The sequence below is a fragment of the Rhinichthys klamathensis genome, unplaced genomic scaffold (genome assembly GCF_029890125.1).
Source record: "Rhinichthys klamathensis goyatoka isolate OS25496 unplaced genomic scaffold, OSU_Roscu_1.1 h1tg000005l_1, whole genome shotgun sequence".
Lineage (NCBI taxonomy): Eukaryota > Metazoa > Chordata > Actinopteri > Cypriniformes > Leuciscidae > Rhinichthys > Rhinichthys klamathensis.
In genome coordinates, this window is record NW_026606558.1 from 2,418,226 (window position 1) to 2,445,973 (window position 27,748).

General features: G+C 37.5%; 1 protein-coding gene across 4 annotated transcripts in view; it reads left to right on the forward strand.

Moving 5' to 3' along the window:
• ripor1 (RHO family interacting cell polarization regulator 1) overlaps positions 1–27,748 on the forward strand; it is an 81,509-nt gene that overhangs the window by 47,338 nt on the left and 6,423 nt on the right. For 3 of the 4 annotated variants that reach the window (XM_056255116.1, XM_056255111.1, XM_056255108.1), the window contains exons 2-16: positions 8,677–8,800; positions 10,953–11,105; positions 11,670–11,748; positions 11,930–11,953; positions 12,092–12,145; positions 14,539–14,688; positions 15,902–15,965; positions 16,117–16,160; positions 17,714–17,839; positions 18,667–18,815; positions 18,953–19,082; positions 21,152–21,295; positions 23,595–24,560; positions 26,850–26,983; positions 27,287–27,443. In XM_056255116.1, coding sequence (XP_056111091.1) covers positions 8,703–8,800; positions 10,953–11,105; positions 11,670–11,748; positions 11,930–11,953; positions 12,092–12,145; positions 14,539–14,688; positions 15,902–15,965; positions 16,117–16,160; positions 17,714–17,839; positions 18,667–18,815; positions 18,953–19,082; positions 21,152–21,295; positions 23,595–24,560; positions 26,850–26,983; positions 27,287–27,443 — 2,472 coding nt within the window. In that variant the 5' untranslated portion in view covers positions 8,677–8,702. The remainder of the gene's footprint in view (positions 1–8,676; positions 8,801–10,952; positions 11,106–11,669; positions 11,749–11,929; positions 11,954–12,091; positions 12,146–14,538; positions 14,689–15,901; positions 15,966–16,116; positions 16,161–17,713; positions 17,840–18,666; positions 18,816–18,952; positions 19,083–21,151; positions 21,296–23,594; positions 24,561–26,849; positions 26,984–27,286; positions 27,444–27,748) is intronic. The other variant, XM_056255126.1, reaches the window with a different exon arrangement.

Consider the following 27,748-nt stretch of genomic DNA (forward strand, 5'->3'; position numbering starts at 1 on the left):
TTCAAATTTGTTCCTTTTAAAGTGGACATTTAAAGCTTCAGTCTACAAAGGCTATATAGCCTATCAGTTCTCGCGCTTCAGTTCACGGAGATCATGAAAGCGCGCCTGATTGTTTTATTTTATTTTACAAAAGCACATCGTTTTCTTGTTATTGTGAGATTACGCAAATAAAAGTAGTTGCGAATAATGTATTATTATATTCTGTATGACCAGAAATGATAGAGTATTTTAAGTTGTTTCGACTGTTGATAGGAAAATGCAAGTGTTCGCGCCCGCGCCACCGTGCCATCCAGTGCGCGCTCCACACCCAGTCCGCACACACACTTGGATATGCGTCAAAATCTTGTGTTTATTTGTGATAATCTTAGCCCTATTATTGTCCAAACTGTATTATGAATGAAATGTGACGAATTGCTTTGTTCCTTTTTTGGATAAAAGCGTCTTCTACATATAATAAATGTTATAATAATGATGATAATTATTATTATTATTTGCGGACACGGACCCAAAACACACCGCGTATTCTAAGTCAGGTGACTGTAAATGCGCAAAACCCGTTTCCATTGCAGTTTTGCGAAATATTCCTTTTTCAAATTGCCTGAAAAACCTCCTCATGCGAGCGTAAAAACTTTATTGGGATAAACGGGAGTTTTTGCGAAATGGAGTGTTTCCATTGTGCGCATTTTCATTAGGCAATTTCAATTTGCGCAATTTGAAGGGTAATGGAAACGCGGCTTGTATGATTGTGCGGGCAGGGCCGAAAATTCTTATCAGCTCCGAAAATATAAAATCCCGGCCGGTCCATTTCCCAAATCCATTCGACTTGCCTTACACTATACTTTTAGCAAAACCTATTTCTCCTGAAATCAATGTCATGTTTTCCTATCCCTTTAGTAGCTTGTGCATCGTCAGTGAGTTAGGAAAAACCAAACAGAAGAAGAGTTAGGAGGAGCGCGGAAATTGACAGACATTTGGCACTAGGCTATCTATGAATGGTAAATATCCTGTTATCCTGTAACAGTAATTTAATCAAAATGTTTATAGTCACTATATGTTTATAGAAGACTATAAAAGAGAGAGATCACTGACCGCTTTGTTGTCAATTCAGGCCTGTAATTGATGCCGATGCTGTAATCATTGTGAGTAGGCTATACGTTGGTTTGACGATCAGATGTAATAAAATTCCTTGTTGTGTTATACAATTACAAACATTCGGACTCTGACTTTTATTTTATTTTGATTAAAAAAATGTGTGCATGCGCCAACACAAAAAGTTCCACAGCTGTCCCCCCCAATGTGTGATTGACAATTTCGCCCTTGATTGAAAGTATTGGCTTATTAATGATATAGCTTAACTTTTGAGCGAATAAAAAGATGTGCAGTTGTAGAGGGAAGAAAAGGGAAACAGAGTGAGTTTCTTGTTTAGGGCCTTCGCTCAGAGAATGGAAGGAAGGATACAACATGTGGGGCAAATGTTAAGTGCTAAGGGATTTCAAAAAGCCACATGACTATTATTAACTCTCAAGGTGCTTATTGTCACATCCTGGTATTGAAGAAAGATTTCCACAGCAGCATTTCATTACAAAATATTGATAGATGATAGTGATAGACTGATATATTGGCCAGGCCAAGATTTTTCATGTTATTGGACGATAACTGTGGCCAAGTGGCCTAGTGTCATTTGTAAAATCTACCAACAGCCTTGTTAATCGATTATGCAATATTTATTTATATATATTCTTTTATTTTATATATATATATATATATATATAATTTTTTATTTTGTTGTAAAATTTGCTCAAAATACTTTTTTTCCCATAATTAAATTGCTCACTATACACGCATACACTTACTACATACATACAAATATATATGTATACAGTATAGAGTATTTATATACATTCATAATATATGTGTATATATGTGCTGTATTGTAAACTAACTACAAAGGCTTCTGTCCTATCGTATATTTGTTATGTTGTAATCATAAATGTATTTACACATTGAATGGCCAAATTAATGTAGAATAAACATTAAGATATTTTTTTATATTTTAAATAATATTTAATGGCAGGATACTGATACTAATACCTCTGTTAATTTTTTTTCTCACTTTCCTATAGGATAAATTGAATTGACTTCAATATTAGATTTAAAAGTTATCATTTCATACATATTATTCAACATACATTTATTAAATAAAAAAAATGTTAATCTATTCTTTATCTCAAATTCAATTTATTCTTTTTAGCATTCGGTCCTTAATTTACACAGCTTTATTTTTTTGTTTTCCTCAAAGTGGAGGTCAGGTTACAGGGTTGTCAAGTGGGATTTGAAAGGTGCCGGACTGACCCCAGATATCACGCTGTGATGTTTTGGGAGCCGACTGATTCTCTTTGCTTGTTCCCACCAGAGAGTTTTTTGGACACAGCTTTAGATTTCTTTCCCCTCTGACTATGTACTAGTGTTTGTTTGACGGACACCAGACTTTGGTAATCTCTGATATGAATGGAATGTGTCCGAGACAGCGAGGCTACTGGCTCCAACATAACAAATGTCCTATCATCACAGACTCTCTTAGTGAGAAAGCACTGGAAAGCTTTTATTTTACAGGTGCTCACCCCAACCTTTCGCAATGTGTGGATAGAGCTCGAAAACGGTATTCATAAAATGTAGTCTGGTAAAGTGTCACATTAATTTGGGTTGGTTGACAGAGCATGTAATGGTTGGATTCCAGTTGGTTTGTGTCAGAACAGGGGTGGGGAGGCCCCCAGGTTCTTTTTTCTTCTGGAATAGTCCTGGAGCAAATCCAGACCACCAGAACAATACAGTCAGCCACTCTGATCCACACGCTTTAGAAGAGCATGACCAGCTTTGATTATTGTGAAATTTGTTGAAATGCGGTTGGAGTGTCCAAATATTTCATAAGTGGTGGCTTTGGGTCCTGTTGGACAGGTGGGAACAAGACACAGAGCAACAATTGGAAGGATGAGGCTTTGATGTTGTTTATTTGTTCGTGAAAGGATCCGGTATATGAAGGGAATGTAGTAAACGTTTGATTCCGACACAAGTCATGGTGAAGAGGGAGAATGTGTCACTTGCCTTGTTTACCTGGTGACACAAAAGAAGGAGGTCCAGAAGGTGTGTGAGTCCGTGTGTGGTTGTGTTTGTGTTTGTTATGAGATTTGTTAAGGGAAATAATTTCTCTTTAGTTTAATTACTGATGTGATGTTCATTCTGATGCTATTGAATTTTTGTAGTCACTGTAATTGGCTAGATATAAACTGATGTTATTTTGACTATTCTAAGGTTGACAAAGATTATTTTAGGGATGTGCTAAATGCTAATATTAAAATTCTGTCCGATACAGATAAGCTAATAATTATTTACGTTGTGGTTGATAACTGATAAATGTCAGATATTAAAATTCTGTTCTATTTTGTTTATGAATAAAATTAAAATAAATAAATGTATATGTCTATTTTTTTAAATGTAGCACTAACATGCCATTTAAATGTAGCCTTTGTAAAAATATAAAGCAAAACATTAAACGTGCAAATTTTTTTTAAACGACTAGTATTTCCAAGTCAACTAGCAGCAGCCGTATCATTTAATGGACTAGTCTCGCACATCCCTACTGGTGACGTCATTTCGAGCAAAATCAGGGTAAAACAAAGTTAATTTGGAGTTTGTTCCAGGAGGTTGCTAACAGCTCCAGCTGGTAAACACCTTCGTACTTGGTTCATGTAGATTATAAAGCTCCATCTTCTTTGACGTGGAAATCTTCTCCAGTTCATTTCTTCTGTCCAGTCCGTCGAGGTCGGACGCCTGCGAGTTGACACATGAACACATTGGAGAGCCAATTTGTAGTAGAAAATTAAGTTCTAATTCTAATCCTGATCTAAAGCAACACTGACACTGTTTTTTAATGTTTAATACTGTAAAGCTGCTGCTTTAAAGAAATCTATTGTATAAAGTGCTTTATTATCCATGTATAGGCTGTCAAATATTTCATAACTGAATTGCAGAGGTCGTGTAATCACTATGATCAGATGTTTCTTATCTGCTATTTTCTCACCGCTGGTTTTGTTGTTTGTTTATTTACTGAAAGGAAAGCACCCAGCATAAATTTACATATTCATCTAAACGTCACTTTCATCAGTGCCGGGATGTTTGCTAAGTTATACCTCCAGGACAGTAGATCTCCAGGAACAGGATTGGGCATCCCTGATGTAAATGAATTGTGTTATGTCAGTAAGAGAAGTTGAAACATAGAATAAATAGATAAATATAGGGGTTATCTCTTCTAATAGGAAGCTACAGATGTTATTTTTCTTTCCTCTCTCTATCAGACGGTTGAATATCCTGCGGGAAATGAAAAAATTCCACTTCCCTCAGTGTTGAACCATTTCCCCTCCTCCACACTTGGAAGCACGAAGGTCTTTATTTCCCATCAGCATCAACAGACCACACTCTTCACTGATCACCAGACAAGCAAACTTTGAATAATTCAAATCTGAAATGCTTTTGAAATATTTACATCCTTTTCTCAGAAAACCCATTTTGTTATAGTTGGCTTGCAGATTGAGCTAATCATTTACCTCATAAAGCATTTAACATTGCAATTCAGAGAAGATGTATATCTTATTAAAACTAGGGAGTGCAAAGCCCACTTTTATATTCAGTTTCCCCGAAGAACAAAGCCATCAGAGCTCTCTTAAAAACCAGAATCCAGCCATTAATGCTTTGTCGCAGTAAGACGATCTGGAGTTTTCCTCTCTGTGGAGGTTTTAGGCTGGAGGGCAGAACATGTCTCTGTACCCCAGCCGTGACGCTCTCTTGCTGGGCGCAGTGCAAAGATTTCTCCCTTCAGCAACTCTGGTGGCCTCTGAATGAATTGCACATAGCTGAATACCTGAGAGTCACAGGTGGGCTTTAGGGTCCTCATTAGTGCAGACTGAGGCATGTCAAGCTGATCTTCATTAAAGTGCAGAAGTTAGGCTTGTGTTGTTTCCTTCCTCTACTTTGAGTTTAAAATTAACTCTAGCTTCAGTTCCTCAATCCAGTGATGCATTGCTGTATCCAAGGCACTGCCCATCTTTGTTGACTAAAACTTGTGTGCTGACTGTCCCAGTCAGGGTCATTATGGTGACTAAAATGCACTTGTGTTCACCAGCGCTTAAATGACCTCATGGGCTCAGATATGCTGGGTCACACCTCCGATTTTCTCTAAAAGACTTCAAAGCCTGTTTCTTTCCACTTGCTCTTCTCTGGAAAGATTAAATCTTAATTCAATTTAAAACAAAACTAGCTGCATTCGACCTGCCCTCACAGAGCCATGGAGAAGCTGCTGCTGTTACATAACACTGTGTTGTTTTGTGCTGAATAAGCGGTCTTTTTGGTGAGCTTGCATGTGTTGTTCTGTGTAACATGCTACTGACTTTCCGTTAGGCTGATAACTTCAGACTTCTGATAGAGTTAAACGTGACTAATTTGTTTGCACTTGCAGTATATCTTGGTTAATCTATGCAGGTTTGTCTTTGGTCTAAGTGTCTTTCTGTTTGTGTGCTTTTGCATCTCTCCTGTTATGTTTCTTGCTCATTGTCCCAACTGTGGGCTGAGTGGGTCCTTATGGTCCCTGTCCTGGCTAAAATCCTCAGTGATTGGTGTGGTGTTAAGTGTAATCTTGACAGCTCTGTCCTCCCACGTTTTGTCCACAGAGTGTTTTTATGGCAGTGATGTCTGATAGGCCATGACAGGGTCAATGATATGAGCCCTCGCTGATTAAGGAACTCCACGAACAGCTAATCTAGAAACTTTTTATCTATGCTGAAGAGTATGATTGATTTCTCTTTCTCTCTCTGTTTTCCAGCATGACTCTCTCAGTCAGGGCTGGGTAACATAGCTAAAACATGGTAAATGTTATCAATTTAGAGTGATTATGCAAATCAATCATTGAAATGATTCTAAGAAATGAAAGTAGCATGCATATCAGTAATAGATGCAATTGGTTACACTTTATTTCAAGGTGACGTAGTTACATTGTACTTACTTAAATAAGTACTGAGTAATATTAATTAACTACATGTACTATAGAGTTACGGTTAGGGTTTGGTTTAGAGTAAATTACTTGTAATTATGCCTAATTTACTGTTATTACTATAAGTACTGTAAGTACATCACCTTAAAATAAAGTTACCATGTAATCTGATATATATTAAGGGAATATATAGGCCTAATATATTTTCTGCCCAGGATTCATGTTTAGATTTATGATTAGCATTAGTCAGGGTGGTCTGTTTTAAACTTTTAAGGGATAGACCACCCAAAAATGAGAATTCAGTCTTCATTTTCTCACCCTCATTTGGTTCCAAACCTGTATGACTTTCTTCTGCAGAACACAAAAGATGATATTTTGAAAAATATTAGTAACCAGTTTTGGTTACCATTGACTTCCCTTGTATAGATTGACCAAAATTGACCCTATATATAGGCTCTTGATACTTGTTTCTGGTCTTATTAAACAATTCTTTGGTGAATATTAGTAGGGCTGTAGTCAACCAAAGAAATCCTTAGTCGACCAAAGTCTTGTCCTGCACAATGATTAGTCGACTAAAAAAAAAAGAAAAAGAAAAAAAGATATGCGATGTTTTGATTGAACATTTTTTAACAATTGTCATAGAGCATTTATAAAACAACAACGAAAAAACATCAAAAATACATAAAACTATAATAATAATACAATTCTTTGAAAATTAACTGCTTTTAACTGCAAAAAGTAAGGAGCACTGTCCTAGGTCTATAGTAGGCCTAACAGTCACAATCGCGCAACTGACAACACCACACGCTACAAAAAATATAACTGCTCTGCCACAATGAAAAATCCTAACAAAAGCTCTCGTTTATACAGGCTGTATGTTCTTCTTTACTTTCAAAGCTATGGGTTAACTTTTGTCCAGCCGATCTAGGCGTTTTAAAACAAACACACACAAAAACCCAAAGAGCCTAAAAAACAATCCTAATAATAATAGGTTGTATTGTAGGACCGGATATAGGTTTATTTTCGTTTTGTTACATTATTTAGGCTATTTTCAAATGCGTCAAGTGTACAAATAAAAACATATCAAGAAAACACAATCTATTGAGTCAGCATGATAAAGCCGTTAAAGGGACTGCTCACGTCTTTTGCGCGCTCAAGTTCGATTTCAAATGTAGGCGCGCGGTGTGCGCGCTCATGATGGAAGCAACGCGGTCGCGGTGAGACCTTTATACAGTCTATGGGTGCGAGTGCGACGCGCTCTTTTTTTCCAAGTGCGTCCACGCCGCATCGAGATAAAAACATATAGTGTATAAAAACCGGAACAAGTAGCGTTCTAACTGAATGAATACAGCTGAACTACTATATCCCTTACTGAGCACGAAGCAGCAGCGCAGCCAGCCGTGTGAACCGAGTGTTCTATGTGTGTGCGCTAAACTCTGGCGCTGTTACAAAATAGCCTAAATTAAAGCATTTAAAGTTGGGGATAAACCATAGGCTAATTATATTTAGAATACAGTAATATTTAACTGCTTATAAAGGAATAAATATCAAGGAGTAAATCATGGAAAATTTATTTCTATTGGTAAAAAAAAAAAAAAAAAATGCAACTGGTCGACCAATAAGAATGTCAGTCGACCAAGACGGCATCGACCGATTAGTCGACTAAACGACTAAAGTTGACAGCCCTAAATATTAGTTTCAAATAAGAAAATCCTGTCTTTGTAATCTTTCTTAAAAATCTAATTTCTTCAAACATTGTCTTTGAGACAGCTTTTCTTTTCAGATCTCTTATTTTTCAACTTGTCCCATCACCCCATCTATCTAGCTGTGCTGCTGTTTATTATCCAGTCAATTCCTGATGGATTTTTTTGTTGTTGTTCTTGTTCAATGTCTTTTTCATTTAGAAAGGCTTGTTTTCATTCGTCTCATCAGGTTAAGAATGGCTTTTCATGTTGACTTTAAAACGAACAGATGGAACTGAACATCTCTTTTTGTTGATGGGTTGATTGCATTTCATTTCTGTGGACTCTTCTTGAAAGATGCGCATACAGTTGAAAAATTGCCTCCTTTTGGATTTTGGTGAGTGTTTCATGAGAAACCTTGCTTCTTTTGGTTGGAATCCCTTGCTTTTCTTCATTTTAGTTGCGTAATGCCAACTAGGCTAATTGTCTTTTCGTTGTGTTCTAAACAGTTTGAGATGCACTTTGGAAGGTACACAAGAAATTTGAGTTACGAAACTCAAATGAGTCAAGTGTTTTCCTTCCAAAGACTGATTTTGTAAAGATAACTATTGGGTTTGTCAGTGTTTCCTGGAAATACAGTAATTTTAATCTAAAAAGCTTTTATCTTGAGCGGTCAGAAAGTTTGTCCTTAGAGAACCGTTACATAAATGAAACAATCCACTGATTCATTCCGGGCCTGAGTGGCACCGCACCAACGGCTTATGATGAGATTTTATTGCCTAAATGTTAAACGCTTGCATTTAAGATGCAACTTCAAAGGCAGTGCCTCTAAAAAAGACTTTCATTTAGAAATAATGTCCTTTTGTATTCAGTGACTGATTTACCTTTAGGTTTCGCTATGCCTCCGAACCCATTTAGCATTTGACCTCATTTAATATTTCTGTTTCTCTGCAGGGAGTCCCTCCAAATCTGTATCCACCATGTCCCTTTCTGTGCGCCCCTCGCGGAGGGTCGTCGCCAGATCCATCACTAGGAGCCAGTCCTTCGCCGGAGTCAACTCCTACGACAAGTCCTACAGGTCAGTGTTAACTTACACATGCATGTACATGAACACATGCACACACAAATAAGGCATAAATGATAAACAACAGAAGCATTGCTCACAAGCATGCATTAGGGGTGGGTGATATATCAAATATTCATGTTATATTGATGATTTATATTTCAGCAATTCAGCAAGTGAATTTAATGAGCTTTTTATTGGACCATTAAATATCCTCAAAGACCATCAGTCGACTATTTTTTACGGTCCATTCTTGTCTTGTGACTTGCGAGTATGAGAGCATTATGATTGATGATATGTTTAATAGTGTCTATGATTTATACTTCAATAGAAAAAATAGCATTAGGGTTAGTAAGTTTGATGATGATTTAGCGATTTGTTTGCTATATCGCTAAAATATTTTCATTGAAGTCCATCTGTGACATTATTAAAATGTTTTAAATGTGGGTAAGTGTTGGTGTTTTATTCATTTATAAATAAATATATTTAAAATGTTGCTGGTAAACCTTTGTTTTTATTATATAACAAATGTCCATGCTTTCATATAAATAAAAATGATACTATAAACAAAAATAATTTTATTTAAATAAAAATAAATAAAAGTTATTGAATATCCATGGTTACAATCAATATATTCATTATTTGTAACTAGATTTAAACTACTATTTAGTTCACACATTAAACAATTATTTTTTAAGCAAACACATTTACACTGAGATATGTCAAGTCTAATTATTATTATTTATACTAATATAAATATATTTTTGTATTATCATTTTTTAGATAAAAATATAAAATGTATAAATGTTCAAAATATTACTATAATTTTCTTATGTCACCCTGACCAAAGGCATTCAATATCTTTAAAGGGAAGTCACAGCTGACAGGACGTCCTGTGGAACCAGCATACGTTTCCTAATGACTGTAGGCAGCAGGAAAGCATAGACATTTGTTATTGGCTTAAAAGAGAACTCCAACAAAACAGGGGAATGGTTTTTGTGAGAAATCTGTGTCAATCTTGTAGCCATTTGATTTTATACACTTCACACTTAATCTGTGGTTGATTTATTTATTTATTATTATTTTCATATTTTTGTTCAAGTGTATATGTGTGCCATATTGTAGAGGTAAGCATGTGGCAACATGTTAATTTTTCAGAGGAGCAGAGTGGCTCTTGAGCGTTGTCTCTTCTGGTTGATGTAGTTTCATTCAAAAGCATGTACAGCACTCTTCAAACCCCTGCTGTTGAAATAGAGCAGAGACAGAGAACGCATGAAACATTAAAGAAGACCACTATCAGGACAACATGGAGGAACACCAAACAAGAGATCCAGACAGAATGAACAGAAGGATAAAAGATAGAAACTCAAACAATGCATATGAGTTCAGAGTTAAATGATTTTGTATTAAAAAAAGCATTACTATGATTAAATGAGAAATCAGATTTCCTCATCATTCGCTCTTTATGTTACTGTGAATTCTTTAGGTGCGACTACTGTTGCTGACTGTATCCTCATACAGCTTTACTGGAGCAAATTGTATCGGACACATCAGTCTTTCTCTCCATTTTATTGAGCTGTCTGTCATCTTGGAAGAGCAATTGCAGCTTGAATCGATCAGCACGAGTGTTGGTCTAAAGCACTATTGATTTAGATAAGAGATTGTTTGTTTCCCTGGTTGACCATAATACTTTTCTGCATTCAAACACCTCTGCCATTGGTCAGACAAACAGATGGCCCTAATGCTCAATAATTATGGGCTGGTTGATGGCCCTTTTTCTGCGTTGTAACTAAATCTTACATGTATTTATCATGTACGTATTTGTCATACAGACTCAAATGTTTGGTTTCCTCTGATGTTTTTAATATTGTAGTTGCAAATTCTAAATGATAAAATGAGATAAAATAAGAATAGCTTTTATGGAGTTAAATTAACTGTATAAATTCCAGCTATTGTTAATACATTATTTTAAATTAATATATTTTTATTACTAAAAATATATTAATTTATACAGTATATCTATATATGTAACCCTTTTTTTTTTTTACTTTATTTGACTCTGCACATTAGAGTTAACTAGAGCTGAGGAAAGTGTTTAACCATCAAAAAATTACCTTCAAAATTATAAATGTATACTAAAGCTTTATGTACCTCGTATGTGTCCAAGGAACCTTTCTGTGTTCAGCACCCCCGCGTGCGTGAGGAAGACTCCCTCCAGAGCAAGCAGGATGTTCACACTCTCTACTAAATCACCTCCCCCAAAGGTGCCCCAGCCTGAGAGGCTGGACGAGGTGTACGAGGCCCTAAAGAGAGGACTGCAGTATGTACACACACACACACACACACACACACGTGCATTGTAAATGTGTATACAGTACGCAGCTTCTGAGGAACGCTGTCGATTTTGAATCAACCCAAACAAACACGCCCCTCCCTTCATTGCTCTGCCCCCAAAATGCATGAACTCGTAATACAAGAGTGGATCTCTTTATCATAGCTGGAGTGAAGCAAAATAATTCTTCACATAAATAAAGCGTAGATGACTAACGACAAGAAAGAACAAAAATTAACATACAGTACACAAGAGTAAGAAATAGAGTTAGTTGCAAGCAGCTCCAGACAAACAATTACACTCACAACTGTCCTTTACTATAGCTAACATTACAGCAACAGCATATCTTGGTCCTGTGAAACATTGCAAAACCAATGTCACTCACGTATGGAGCAGAAACAACTCTGTGTCCATTTTGAGGCCTTTCCGTTTAGGTCTCTCCAGCGCAGGAAATCGTTTCTAATATTAACGTGGGTTAAATAAACCACGATTCTGCTTGCACAATACATTAAGCTCTGATAGTGACTTAGATATTGCCCCATACTTTTACAGATCCTACCTGCAGGTTCATCAGATGGAGCTGGACAGTCTGAACAGACAAATGAAGGAGTCTAAGAGGAACTCTCGCTTGGTAAGTCTAAACATAAAAAGAAGATTTTAATTTAATTTACCCATTCATTTTCAAACTCAAAGCCATTTCAGAACTTTCAAATTGTGTCATGGTACTAAACTATTTAAATCTGAGCACTTTTCTGTCTTTTTTTTATTTTAATATGTCTGATTTGTAATCTCTCTCTGTTCCTCTGTTGTAGGGGTTTTTGTATGAACTTGACAAGGTGAGTGGATGCTTCATTTTCATTTGACTTTAGTTTGGGCATAGAGACTGCACCCAAAGTAGCATTTCATTTTGTTGAATTGCTGATGCCTGTTAATAGTATTTTGAGCATCATAAATGTTATTCTCTGTTCTCTCAGCAAGTGAAAGTGATCGAGAGATTTATGAGGCGGCTGGAGTTTCATCTCAGTAAGGTAAGCCTGCCGCTTAACTGAAATGCAAATCAGTTGTGAAGAGGAACTATGCAAATATTTTGAATATTCAAGTTGTATAAACAAAATTGTAATAATCTTGAAATTGTTGAAAGCAGGCCAGATGTGGCACTCTTGTCAAACAGAGTTGCGTGTGTGTTGTAGCTCAGCAGGTCTGTTCTTGTTCAAACGTCTCAGTGTTAGCGACTGCTCTTGCATGGCCCAGTGGCCCTGATAACAGCCTCTGTATGGCTGTGCACATGCATTCATGCACGTACATCTGTGTCTAAACAGTGTTTTTCCTGATAGATGGTCACCTACAGTAAAGCCTAATCCTCCCCCTCACTGAGGACACATTCTTAGACAGATTTTTTCCCCCTCTACCATGGATTTCCCTTTTCCATGGATGCTCACACACAGGGGACACGGGTCACAGGCAGAGGACAGCTTCAGGGGCTGCTTGCATTCTTGGCTTGTTTGGGGAGCGGTTAAACCCTCCACTGGACCTGTTGGAGTCTGAACTAACAGCCTAAACTAACCCAAGCCAGCTGCACTACAGGAAGAGCCCTTCCTCTATCGTCCTCTTCCTCCCCTGCCCCAATTCATGTGTGATTAGTATGTGTTTTATGAGCAGAGGGCGCTGTAGGGAGTCTCCATGCTTTGGCTCGGTCAGCTATGGTGGGCCTCTATTTTAGTGGAGAGGGGTTGAAATGAGAAAATGCCAAAAAATCGTAATATTAAGTGGCTTTGCTAACGACAAACAGTCCCAACGAACTTTCAGATGCTTTGTAGGGATGGTGGCATTCGTGTATTGGCTATGGTCTGTGATGTGAATATAAAGGCGTGTTGTTATCAGTTTTGTATATCAAGTGTGTATTAGCGAGAGAAGCACTGTCATAACTCTGTGAAACTTACGACTGTCCCACTGACTCCCTGCCAGTATGCTGGAACACGCTCACTGGACGGCTCCTAACCACCTCCAGATGGACAAACTGAGAGGAAATTTTCCTTCTCCCACTTTATGTCTTTCCTTCGTCCTTCTTTCTGTTATTGCAGGGAACCTTTTAAGGGCCGCGGACTGTTTCGCCCTCGTTCTCGCCTTCAGTCTTGGGAATTGTGTGTGTTTGTGTAACTTGACTTGTGCGTTTATCCCATTGTGTGTGTACATGTGTGTACTCCCAGTATGAGGCTACCTCACTGTGTTGGGTAATTCTGCTGGATACGGCTACTTATGCAGTCCAGGCAATTTGGTTCATTACCTTGGCCTTGCCACATACACACATTTGCCTAGCAATTTGAAGGGCAACACACTACCATTCAAAAGTTGAGCATTACTGCAGCTATAAAGCATGCCAACACACAAATGTACATAACATTTCTTAGAGTTTACACCCGATTAGTAATTTTGGACTGTCTTTCATGGCAGTGCTTAAACTGTTTCTGTGATTGTCCTCAGTTGGGTATTGGTTTTTAATGTTTTGATGTCATGATCCATCATGATGATCCATACATCATCTCTCCTGCTAAACATTCTTTCAGTCAATGGAGCTTTCTTACTGTTTGCATGTTTCTCATTCATTCATACTGGTTTACAACAGACAGCTCAATTTTTTTTCTAATCTCAGAATTACAAGACTCGTGCTGTGAATAATTACCAAATTACTGTTTGTAATGATAGTGTCTCTTACTCTGAACATCTGCCTAAATTTTAGTTGGCATAATAAGGAGATTTAACAGTTTCCTGTCTCCATTACTGGCTTCCACGTTTGCAGACCTGCTCAAGGTGTTGCGGATAGATCAATAAAATCTAAATTACTTATATTAGAGACAATGAGGCCCAACAGGAAGTACTTGGGCATGAAAAGATTTAACAAGAAGATGTTGTGGCTTGTGCATGTGTGTGCATATGCAGTGAAATCAAGTCGATGTCACCATCTGGATGTAGACTAAACTGTGGCTACCTCATTAAGTCATAAAAATACTAACCTTTATTGAAAAATCCTGCTTATGTTGAAAGGTGTGTTTTGGAACAGGGTAGTTAGTTTCTTGCTAGTCTAAGCTGGTCATTATTTGGTTGACCAGTCACCATTTTTCAGAATTTAGCCTGACCATTTAAAACTAATATGAAATGCTAGTTTGTTGCTGGTAGAAGAGGCAAACAATTCTTACTCAGTATTTTTTTCCAAATATTTAAATGTCTATACATTGTGATAAGCAAAAATGTATAAGATTAGAATTGATTTCTAGCTAATGACCAGCTAGAAACCAGCTACCATGTTTAAATGGGGAATTTTTAGCAGGAAATGCTATTGAAGACATTTCACACCCACATCAATATTGCACATAATGTATTTCATTGATTAATTATAATAAACACTATGTGTGTGTGTCTGCAGATTGACGAGCTCTATGAGGCCTACTGCATGCAGCGCAGACTGAGAGACGGAGCCGATAAGATGGTGAAGGCGTACACTGCCTCTCCAGGCAGCAGGGAGGCCAGAGAGAGTCTGTCTGAAGCTAACAAGAGCTTCAAAGAATACACAGAGGTAAGAGTGTGTGGGTAGATGAGAGTATGGGAGGAAGACGAAGAAGAATTATGGACCCTCTGTCATTGTTAGTGAAGAGAACCAATTCAGTTAATCCACTTTTAACTGAAATTTATTTTAGCTTAGTAGTAGTGAACTGAATCCAATTTGAACTGAAATTCACTTCAACTTAGTGTTAGTGAACTTAATCCACTTTACAGCTGAATTCACTTTAGTTTAAACATTATCTAACTGAATTCACCTCAGAACTCGGAGCAGTCGTGGGCTAATGGTTAGTGAGTGCGACAGGAAATGACAAAGGCAAATGACAGCATAATTGCTGCCCACTGGTCCGGGTGTGTCATGGTTTGCAGTGTGTGTGTGTGTTCACTACTCACTACTCCTAATGTGTGTGCACTAACTTAAATGCAGGGGACAAATTCCGAGTATGGGTTACATACTTGGCCTTCACATGTAAAAAAAAAAAACCCAAAAAAACAATTCAGATTTAAAATCCACTTTAGTTAAGTGATAGTCAACTGACTTCACACTGACTCCACTTCAGAACTGAAATTCATTTTAATTTACTGTTATCGAATCCACTTAAGAACTTTAATTCACTGTGAGGTGTGAGAGACTGGAGTTGTGGGTAAGCAATAAACTGATTTATTTACAGTCATAAGATAAACATCAAGAGATTAATATGGAAATAATGTCGGAATGTATAGGTTCCGGTAAAAGTGTGACCCTGAAAAATGGGATTACTTTTATGACATTGTCGGGAAGTTGAGACTTACACTCCACTGATTACGCCACAGGTTTTTTGCCACCAGATGGATATAGGGCAGAACTAGACTCATTCGAAATGCTCATGGAAATAATGCAGGGAGGCAATCTGATTAAGAGTGGACAGCCTTTTCCAGTCAAGTGCTTTTCATTACCTTAATGGTTGCTGCAAGACAAGCGTTCAACTGTAGGAAAAGTATTCCCCGTGATTCTCCTCCCCATCTCTCTGGCTATTACTACCTACTAAATACTGTACAGTGTATACTGTATGCTGTCTACTATTTTTTTTTAAATGTTAAGTAAAACAGTAGGCATTATTCCACGATAAATGCTTCAAACTGTAGTGTGCCACATTATTGTTTCTACACATTGCATGTTTATTTCCCTTATTCCTGTGACCTTCGTCTATTTTCCTCTGTGTAATTACCCACTGTCTCTGTCCCTACAGAATATGTGCATGCTAGAGAGTGAGCTGGAGAACCAGCTGGGGGAATTCCACGTCAAAATGAAGGGTAAGACAGTCTCTGTATACCAGGGTAATAGTGACCTTTTTAATTTGTAGTTTCCTACAGTTATAATAATATTACTCATATCTCACATCTGATTTAATTTCTATTCCAACAGTGTGCTGTATTTAAATAACAACGTGTGCCTTTGTTTCAGGCTTGGCAGGTTTTGCAAGGCTTTGTGCTGGAGATCAGTATGAGGTGAGCTGATAACTTACCTTCTCTTTGATTTATAGTCAGCACGAAAGTTTTCACATAGTATTATTTTATTAAAAGGCCAGTTAATGTAATAAAGATTGCATTAAAAAAACATTGAGAGATACATTGAGATGCATTGTCATCTCGGTTCGCAGTAGGTAGAAGCTCTGAAAAATATGGCTTGATACCTGGGTCAAAATGTTAATCCGCTCCACAACTAACTGCAAACTTGCATTCAGGTCTCGAATTCCCACTTTTCCTGATTCATTCAGTTTCTGTTGGGTAAAATAAAGTCCCACCTTACCCTTTAAAGTCACATTACTTAAGTAAACCAGATTGTTGACTTTCCTCTATCTTTACATTCATCATGTCCTCATAAAGCTGCCTTGATGTCATCAGTGATCTGCTTTGTACTTTTGCCAGTGGCAGATATGACAGATAGTGGTGAATGGTGATTGAAGATCTGGCTGGTCTGAACACTGCACTAGGCAATCGATGAGCTATAACTAACATTGTGCCCTTAAGCAAGCTTTGGATGAAAGCGTCTGCTAAGCGACTGCTTACAAGATAGGCAGACAGAGACAGATCTCGGCATCTGCTCTGTGCAGTGAAGAACAGATTTGGGGAGGCGGAGGATAATTAAAGAAGGACGAATGTTAATGTGTCTGCCCCACCTCCACCTGTTTAGCATGCAAGAGCTTCAGAGTGACTGACAAGCCAATCAATGCAGTGAGTCAGCACAGTTTGCTCAGCAAGAGCCCTCAGAGATGTGAGAGGAAGGGAGGTGGTGTGAAAAAGAACAAGAAATTGACTCGAAGATCTAGAAATGGATGAAAGAGTGGGTGGTAGAGACTTGTTTTTTTATTCAGCCCATCTGTTATTATTTCTCTGGTCATTGCTTTACTGTGCAAAAACACACAAAAGTCAAGATTTTCCTCCTCTCCACGTGGATGAATAAATAATCTGTTTAAAGTTATTTAAAAGTTTGAAGTTTTGTTAGATGTTTTCTTAATACATTACAAAAACGCATTTTCCAATGGGATAGAAAATGTAAATTTAAGCTCTATTTTATGAAAATAAGCTTTAATATCTTGCAACCTGGCAGTCTGGAATAGTATATATAATAATATATTTTTATACATTTTATTTATAAACATATAGAGAATAAAATAAAATATACATAATAATCCAGTAAAAATCCTTAAAACAGGATTTACATGCAGCTATTGTTAAAATAATTTCTTTATAAGTATTTTTGTTAAGTTGCAATATAATAATAATAATAATAAATATTATATCAAGAAATAATTTTTAATACTTTGTTAATTGATTGTTAGACTGATTGGTGTAATTTTAATTCATTCACAGTTCTTTATAAAGTACAGTTGCCAGCGGTTGAAACTGTGACTGATTAATTTCTTAATCAGCATTTTGTTTACATTAGAAATTGCTTACAATGTAATAATAACAATAACATACAGATTAAGAAATGATTTGAATAGTTTGATTGATTGTTAATCAGACTGAATGAAGCTGTTATTTAAATACCTCCACAGATCTTTATGAAGTACGGTCGCCAGCGGTGGAAGCTGCGGGGTCGGATTGAAATCAATGGCAAGCAAGTGTGGGACAGTGAGGACATGGTCTTCCTCCCCCTCATCACAGAGTTTTTGTCTATAAAGGTATTTTTTTATATGAATATAAAGTTACATTCACTCATATATTGTCTGCTATTTATCCCTCCCTCTATTTTCTCACACATACTATCAATCTCTGTCTCTCCTTCCTGTCACATTCACATGTGCACCACTGTCACATCAATCTGTGAGACATTAATGCACATAACAGCACTGCAGCTGGACTTTGACTTGTTTTTCTCTCCCAATGGTTCCAAGACACATAACTGCATGTGAGGGGAGGGGAACATTACTTCGGGATAGATAGAGAGAGGAAGACTGCGTGTACGGGATAGAGTTAGAGGAAGTTTACAGAAGACAGCGATATTAAAACAGAGAGACTCCAGGGAAAGAATGAAGAGAATGCAGCTGATGTAAAATGTACACTCCTGGGCAATTTTTTTTTAAATAAAAATTGTCCAGGCTAAAAAGCTTTAGTGGTCTTTTAATGGTCTTAACCTTTTTTAATCACATCACTAGTCAGGAAATTAGCAAGAATTGCACAAATACTGTAGATAAAGCAACTTAGCATGGAATAGCCTTTCCTGACTTGCAGACAGATTTTTACAGTAAGAAGAGTCTGTGTTGTTCCATTCAGTGTTAATAGCTTCAAACAGTCGAGTAGTTGAAAAATGTCTCCCAGTTAGTTTGAGTTTAATGTGAGACCAAATATTCCCTATAGGGTTCTAATCCGGACCCAAACGTTGCGATTTGGGCAGGTGCATTGTCTTGTTGAAAAATAACAACAGTCTAAAACGTTTTGCATATTGCACTGGTCATTAAAACTGATGATGAAATTTCCTCCTAAATAAACATCTTGTATGTATGTGAAGGTGACAGAGCTGAAGAGTCTGGCCAATCACGTGGTGGTGGGAAGTGTCTCATGTGAGACGAAGGACCTGTTTGCTGCCCTGCCCCAAACAGTAGCTGTGGATATCAATGACTTGGGCACCATCAAACTCAGTCTTGAGGTCACCTGGAAGTAAGTACAGCTTTGAGGCATCTCATAAAATTTTGTCAGATCACGTAGCGGAATTTTTAGCAAGAAAATTGGTGATAAAATCGATCAATATTCTAGTTTAAATGCCGTTGTCATGAAACATTCTCCTTCTTCTGTAGTCCTTTCGACAAAGATGACCAGTCGTCCTCAGCTAGCACCGTGAACAAGGCTCCTACTGTCAACAAACGCTTTTCTACTTACAACCAGAGTCCTCCAGACACACCCTCTCTACGAGAGCAGGCCTTTTATGTGAGTCTGTCCATTTGTCCAATTCTATTAAATTTACATTGTCCCTTGATTATACACAATGAGGTTCCAAATGTCTGAAACCTACAGTAAATTTTTTTTTTTTTTTTTTTTTTTTTTTTTACAAAAAACCTGAATCTACAATAGTACATTTTATTATAAATAATATAATTTAAATGAGTCATGAATTGAGAAATCTAATTTTCCTTGATTTTCTGACATAAGAGGTAGGTCATTGTACTATAAAAGTTTCAGAACTCAAAACTTCCCATTAGTCAAAAAACGGCTTTTATTGAAACCAAGCTCCAAAAACGACTTGTTTGGGATTTTTATAATGTAATAGTGAGACGAAAGGCCGCCTCTGCAGAATCAGCCCCGCCCACCGCTGCGTTAGTGAGATGAGAAGAGAGATACAGGATCACTGGGCTAAAAATAACATTACCTTCCAAAGGATCCCAATGCTAGGAAAGTGGTTATTTATTTTGTGAATATCTCAGTAGAGCATTATTTGTTTGTTTGGTACATTTCACTGAACTGCATTCTTTGGTAAATCAGTCGCATTTGCAGCACTGCCTTTGCAGACAGACTTTTACTGTAAGATACGGATGCAACAGTAATGCCACAACAAGTAAGTAACCGTGTTAATTTTAATCCCTAATATGTGACCAGTGATTTCTGATATGTAATGATTCATGTACAGTCAGACGTTCTTTATTGTCTCAAAATCGTTTATTGCTGTTTATGTGTCAGTAAATCAAGCCACTGACTAAACGGTCAACTTCACATTTCTCTTAGTAGCATAAAAAATATTCTGTTGTTTAAAATGTGATTAAATTATATACAGAAAGCGATTAAAGATCCCTATAATCTTATAATCACTGGAGTTGTGAATCACACAGCACGAGTTTATCAGTGACTCTTGCCAAAACTCCTGTTTGCCTTAGTTAGTTTTGATGAAAGCATTTGTGAGGAAAGAAATCTTGTTGCAATGACAAAATCACTGCATTCATGCGCTCAACGGCTAATGCTATAATTAAAACTTTTCACGATTAGTTAATCTCGAAAGCTGTAATGGTAAAAAAATGTAGTAAATGTTTTCTTGAGAGTTCCACATGTAATACTTATTTGCAAAGATGTTAGCCAATCATAGCAGTGGGAATTTACATTTACACACCCCTTTCAACAGGTCATTCAAATCAGAGTGCTTGAAAATGGCCTTTTATTTCAACATTTTGACAATGTTTGATGTGAAAATCATACTAACATTATAAGTCCACCTCAGGAAACATACAAAAAATGCAGTTCATGACCACTTTAAAATAATTAAAATCTATTATAATACTATAATATTTACAGTAATTTGTACGTTTTATTTAATTGTATTATTTACAATACAATACATAATACATTTACAATAGTAAAATTGAAAAACTGATCTGAGAATAATCCAAAGAGCATCTTGTGCTGCAGTAGAACCAAGAACATCTGATTGCCTGAACAAAAGTATCACATGATCAGTGTCACAACTTTGCATATTTGATCAGGGACTTATACATCTTACTTTTTTTCATTTATATTTTCCTAATACTTTCAATTTATATTGAACCCTCTCCAAGTTTATTTGTAATTTTGCACCCAATATTTTCAAGATGGCCGCAGACTTTTGGACTGCTCTGTATATCTACTTTGCTTCTGATATACTCCAGGGAGATTCATTTGATCTCAATTGATTCAAACAAAACATTTCTTCTAAGTGCATACCACCATAATGTCAATATACCATTCTTCTCTCTCCCCTTCCTAATGGAGGTCTCACACTTCTCCAGTCCCTCTTAAGATTTAAATTAAGGCTCCACATACTTAATAGTAGTCATTTCTCAGAAGCATCTTGATCTCACGAGGTCACAGTAACATAATGTCTCCATTTCAGATTAGCTCAGATGAGTTAGATGAAATGGAAGAAGTTTGGCTAGGCCAGACTCATAGTTTACTGGGTCAGATTACCTTGGGCCAAAAGTGATGTAGCTTTAGCCTGCACAAAATGCTCATGCTCTCCCGCTGTCTGCATGCAGACCGCCCCAGGGAGCATGATATCCCAACAGCGCTGGTCCTTACTGGATGTGTTCAGAGACACTCTGACAGAGAAACTTACTCAGAGCTGCTCGTGCAGCGACGTCACCTCGGTCCGCCTGGGAACCTCTCTGCTTTCCAGCCATGTAAGTGTGGTCGGTCTGTAGCGCTAGTAGTATAGCTTTAGTTAGTAGTCGGTAGTTAGCTAAAAAGGTGCGACTAGGGATGTGCCCGAAGCCCAAAAGGCATGGAAAATGAATTACGCATTCTACGTAGCCCCTAAAGGGACATGGTTAGGCTTGCTGCTGAAGTCGGTTACATTACACAACATCAGATTTCACTTATTACGTGAAGAGAGAGATGACTGACAGGACGATGGCGGAGGATTTGGTGCGCAACAGATCCTGGGTGTCATTGACAAATATCTGAACTTGTAAAATGTGGGGTCAGTACAATCCTTCCCCATACACAGAGTATGAGTGATCGCGAATTGGAAAGCGAAAGTAAAAAGCGAGCGCGCATTCAAAAGCAATTTCAATACCCCGCATATTGATAGCGGCTCCCTGATCCCCACAAATTATATACAACATAATTATCGAAATATATGTTTGCGAGAGGACGCAAAAGCATTGAAATATATTTTTTATATTTCATCTCATATTTCTTCCCATCACCATGTCCCTTTTAGGGGCTTCGTAGAATGTGTCATTTCCGTTCCGAACACAGTATTCGGCTTCAGGCACATCCCTAGATGTGGCTAAAACAGGTTTGTATGGTTCTTCTAGTAATGAGTAGTATCTGCCATCTATCTATGAAATTATAGTTGTTGTAGTGATGATTTCCACTGTGTCCTGTAGTTACTGTCAGTTGTCTTTAATTAAATAGAGCAAATTGGATCCTTGTGCATGTTATTCGTTGTCTGTCTGACTGTGAGTGACAATAGTAGCATCTACAGCCGTCAATAATGCATTCATTGATGCTGTTATTGTTTTGAAGGGTGGTCACATTAGCCCAGTGAGGCAGGGAGCAGCAACAGCAGAAGTTAATTAGAGGGAGCAGGGAGTGTTTTAGCTCACTGGGCCTGACGCCAGTCTGCTCTCCACTATAATGAAGCTCCCCCGTGTCCAAATATACACGCTAATGCTGAGTGACGAAGAACACACTCCTATCATCCTGTTGTATTGTCTTCTCCCTCCACAAACTAGCCTGCTGTCTGCTCACAGTCGTCATGTGTTATTTTAGCGTAATGTCTCACTATGGACCATATAGTAGAATATGAACTTTCACATGACTCCATCATTCAGGGCTTTTTATTTATTTAATATTTTTACTATTTTACTACATATAAAGTCTCTTTAAGACAAGTCAGTTCACTCTGTGGTCATCTTTGCCCCTAGACTATTTTCTATAGGCAATAGTCACACACTTAAATAAGGAAAGACCGAAATCTAGAAAGAAAACTGTCAACAAAATATAAAAAATTTGCAGTAACGAGTAATACCGAATGCATTGCAATTTTTTTGCTCAAATTATGTCCTTAAAAGATTTGTTTTTAGATTTAACTTGTAATGTGCATGCTGTATCAGTAAGGCATTTGTGTGTACTAAGGCCTTTAACTGAAAGACTGCTATATTGACCATTAAGATCATTCATTTTTCTTCTGCTTAGTATTTATTTGCATAGAATTATCTATAGTGTATAACATCATGATTATTTAAAAGTTTGGGGTCAGTAAGATTTTAGAAATAACTGTTTTAATTCAGCAAGGATTTATTAAATTGATAAAAAAAATTGACATTAATGGCATTTATAACGTCACAAAAGATTTCTATTCCAAAATAAATAATTTTCTTTTGAAACTTCTATTCATCAAAGAATCATGGAGAAAACTATTACGCTTCCACAAAAACATTAAGCAGCACAACTTTTTCAACATTGATAATAATAAGAAAAGTTTCTTGAGCACCAAATCAGCATATTAGAATGATTTCTGAAGGATCATGTGACACTGAAGACTGGAGTAATGATGCTCAAAATTCAGCTTTGCCATCACGGGAATGAATTACATTTTAAAATATATTCAAATAGATAAGTTATTTTAAATTGTAATTTCACATTATTAGTTTTACTCTAGTTTTGATCAAATAAATGCAGCCGTGTTGGTCATAAAAGACTGTCAGACAGTCTTTTAAAAACATTTAAAAAATCTTTCCAACCCCAAACTTTTGACCGGCTGTGTGTGTACAGCATTGTCTTTACAACTCAGTGTATTTAGATATCTGAAAGCTACGATTATTTGAACTTTGAGCACTGTGTTCCAGCTTGACGCTTTGCTCCAGAGTTTGATACTTTGAGAAACATTAACGCGAGTCATGTGAAAGGGTCTTTATTTAAATTATCATAATCATTTGTTTTCATCTTCATAATCTCTTTCTTCCCCACTAGAATATGTTGAGGAGGCAAGAAGAGATGGAGAACGGAACGGCTTGGTCAAACTCCTCTGAATCCTCAGATGATTCCTCCAGTCCTCAGCTTTCCTTGGGAATGCGTCACGCACACAAGAACTTAGTACAGCCTGAGGTACAAACTGCTCCTCCTGCCATTGAAATCTCATTTGCACCCCGTGAATCAGCGACCTCTACTCCCACCCGCCTGGCCAATCAGAAAGAAGAGGAGGAGGAGGAGGAAGAAGAGGAGGATCTGAAGAAGCCAGCAGCCTCCATAACAGTCACCACCGAGGCTCCTGTAAAACAGGAAGTGCCCAATGGCCACCCCAGCTATTCTCGCTCACTTAGCCATATCAGCGAGAACAGCGCAGATGGTGTTTCGATAGACAGACTGGCTGTGGAATCTGTGGAGGCCACTGAAGTAACTTCAAAGGTCTCTTCGGTATTTGTAAGTGACATTGCAATGGATATGCCCCACCGAGCAGAACCATGTTTTGTAGTACCAGACACTCAGGAGATCTGTCCCATTCCTGATCCTTCCACAAGTGAGCCATCCTGTCCCACTGAGCCACTGAACTGTTCAGAAAGTCGCTCTCCTGCAGAAACCACAGCTTGTGACTCAGCTGTAAAAGCTACAGAGCTCACGTCTAGTCCCACCTGTGGAGACAAAGACTCTTCCTCCAGTGCTATTGCTTTGTCCCAGCAGATGGACAATGGTGTTCCTAGGACTGGTTCCTCTTATGAGCCACACCACACAAAGACACAAACAGGTGACCTGCTGGCAGAGAAATCTGGTTCTTTAGTTGCCACCAGACCCATGGGTGGTTTGGAGGAACAATCAGCAGACAGCAACGTGGAAGAGGCCCTTAGTGGCGTTTTGTCCTCGCTTGATGACTACAGAGGCCAGTTCCCAGAACTGCAGGTCTTAGAGCAAGAGCTGAAGCTGTTGGAGGAGGCGCTAACAGTGAGTGCTGCAACTTTTTTACTGTTTGTGGGTTTGTTGTTGTGGTTTGGAGTCCGTTTTTTTAAATAAGAAATTGTCCACCAAGTAATGCAGTGCAACCAAATTTTTTATTCTTCATTTTTTTATTTTATATAGATAATTTTTATCTTCAAAAATATATTAATTATTTTAATAATGCTTATGATATGTACACTAACATGTATTTAAGTTGTTTGAAAAAGTGTTATATACAAAATATGATAAATACTTTTTTATTATTATTTAATTTATTTAAACTTAGACTGCATTTACATTTGGCATTAACATGCCTGATCAAGCAGTTCGTATCATCAGCCAATCAGGACACGGTGCATTTTCACTTGTCAGCAACAAGTGGCTTCTGTATCTGTGTACATTTTCGGATATCTGTTTCCCATGCAATATTTAAAACAAATGTGTATAATGGAAAATGTCGACTTGAAGTGGTGGGGTTTCTTTTAAAGACTATTTTCCATCTCTTGGCTACGCATTTCAAATCTCATAAAATGAGGGGGAGGTTTCAAATAATAATACATTGAATGTTAGACTTAGGGGTCCAAAATATGGGCCAGATGTGGTTGAAAAATTGCGCATCGTTTACAGACAATAAACGGCTGTGCAACTTTCAGGTGCGAAAGCTAACTTACTGCGTTCTACTCCGCCCTTGATTGTCACGCAAAAAAACCTGCTACATAATAGTGAGCGCTGTTTTGTGTAACGTTGACCTGTGAATGCAGATATGATGGCTAGATTGCATTAACATTACTCTGAGATCCGATCACAATGCATCTTCGACAGATATCTAAATCGCTATATTGATCAACATTTGAAACCTTTTATGAGATGGAGAAGGTCAAGGAGGTTGAAAATGAAGACAAAGTTGCTTTGTCCTTTCCATTTTAGGGGTCATTCACACAGAACATTTTTTTGCTGTTAAACCGCAAAATGCAGGTCAGTGGAGCAGAAAAAAATGCAAGGTCTGGAAATGGGTTTTTAAAAAAAGTTGAACTTATTTTAACTTGAGCGCTGCGTTTTTAGAGCGCTCCATCATGCACGAGATGCTGCTAAAGACGTGCGCAACTGTTAAACAAGTCCGTCTAGTGCGTTTGAATTGAAAAACAGCGGAAAAGTAGCGCAGTGGACTGGAAAAAAACTTTCTGTGTGAATGGGCTCTTAGGGTGTAGCTCTTCCTGGCTGACTGAGATGTTAGATTCTTCATGTTTCAGGTCCAGAAGCCTTTGGGTGTTCCTTGTATCCATGAGCCACGATAACCATCAAAGTCTCAGATCCGGGTTTGGGTTCAGAGGCTTTGGTCTTCATCTGTAGAACAATAGAGTTCATCAAAGACATGCCCCTTGCTTTTACTGTTAACCGCTTCATCCTGTGTCTGCAGAGGAGGTTTTCCCGGCACATCTTACCTTAGTCATAGACTAAACACAATGCGTCTCTTTCCAGAATTGGCCTTATGAATGTTCCAGGTTTTACAAGTTAAGCTCTATTGACACCGACTGTCATGTTGTTGATTAACAGATATAATTGCTCCTCGATTTGTAAAAAAACAAAAAAAACCTACAATTGCACTTTCAATAGAAGTATGTTTCTCAAGCTATTTTGAGATTTTAAGAGTTTAACATAAAAAATTTGCAGATTGGATGTTACTAACTTGCACAGACAAAGTTAGTTAGCGATTTCTATCATACAAGCTTCATGTTCACAATATCTGGCTATATTTTAGAAACAGTGTGTTTTTAACATAATCCTGTGCAGTGCCTTGCCCCAATAGACTTCAATTGGAAATGCATTGCTGTAAACATGAGTTTTGCTTGAATGTTCACTGTGGTAATTGACAATAATATCAGCTTATCAACAATTCAGCCTAGAACTTTAGGCCTTAAAGGGATAGTTCACTCAAAAATGAAAATTGTGTCATTACTTACTCACCCTCAAGTTGTACCAAACCTGTATGAGTTTCTTTTTTAACACAAAAAAATATATATCTTAAAGAATGTTGGCCCATTGACTTCCATTGTAGGAAAAATATACTATGGAAGTCAATGTCTGCCGTCAACTGAGCAAATGATGACTAAAATTGTATTTTTGGGTGAACTACCCCTTTTAAATCTGGGGCTTCTTTTAACTAATAATAATAATTTGATTGTAGTTTTTAATGACCTTTAGAAACATTTTACACTTTAGAGTTGAAGAGTTTTTCATTTTTAATTATTTATAAAACTAACTAGATTTATAGTTTGCAAATGTGTGTATCTGCAGGTACGAAGTCGCAGTCGCTCATCCAGTGTCAGTTTGACGGTTGAGACGGCTCTTGGAAGCTTTGACTTCCTCAATACATCAGACTTGGAGGAAGAGGAGGAGGAGGATGGCGAGAGGCAGAGTGTGACAGACAGGTCAGAACTTAAGAAATGTCTCACCTTTCTGCTATCAAGGGGTATTTTATAGTAAAGAAAAAAAGAGAGAAAGAAACCAAGTTCAACCAAGGTTTTTCATCAAAATACATTGCTTCTATAATGTTATGTGACACTACTGCCACCCAGTGCCTTGAAAAGACAACCGTTAGTTTGAGAGAATGACTGCACAACTTTATCTATGTTCAGTGCAGTCTCTTTACTCTTTTTCTGAAAATGTTTTTTGCCATTTTTCTTCTCTTGTTTGACGTGTGTTTGTTCTTGTGTATGTTTTGACTGATACAGCGCAGAGGAGCGTCCAGCGGCTGTGGAGAGCGCTGGAGAGGATGAGGGCTGTGAGGCGCGATGTTGGGACACTCCCTCCGGTCCTCTAAGCACGGGCTGCCCGGCTCTAGATCACACCCTGCTGGTTCATCTGAAGAACTGCAGCTCACAGCTGCTGGTCAGTTACTGTACTTCATATGGACATTTGGTTACACATATATGAGAATAATCGGCATGTGTGCAGAATTCTGTTTTGTTTCTGTTGTGTTAACCATAAGTGTAAATACATTATAACCCACAGAAGTATTATTGTTCTTCTTGAATTCACTTCTTGAATAAATAATCTTCAATAATAATAATTTCTAAAATTATAAAGGATGTTTAAATTAAAAAAGTCTTAAATTAACATTTTGAGTGTTTGTCTAAATGTGTATGTGTAGGTGTGTGTGTGATTAATTGGGATTAAATAGATTAATTGGCACA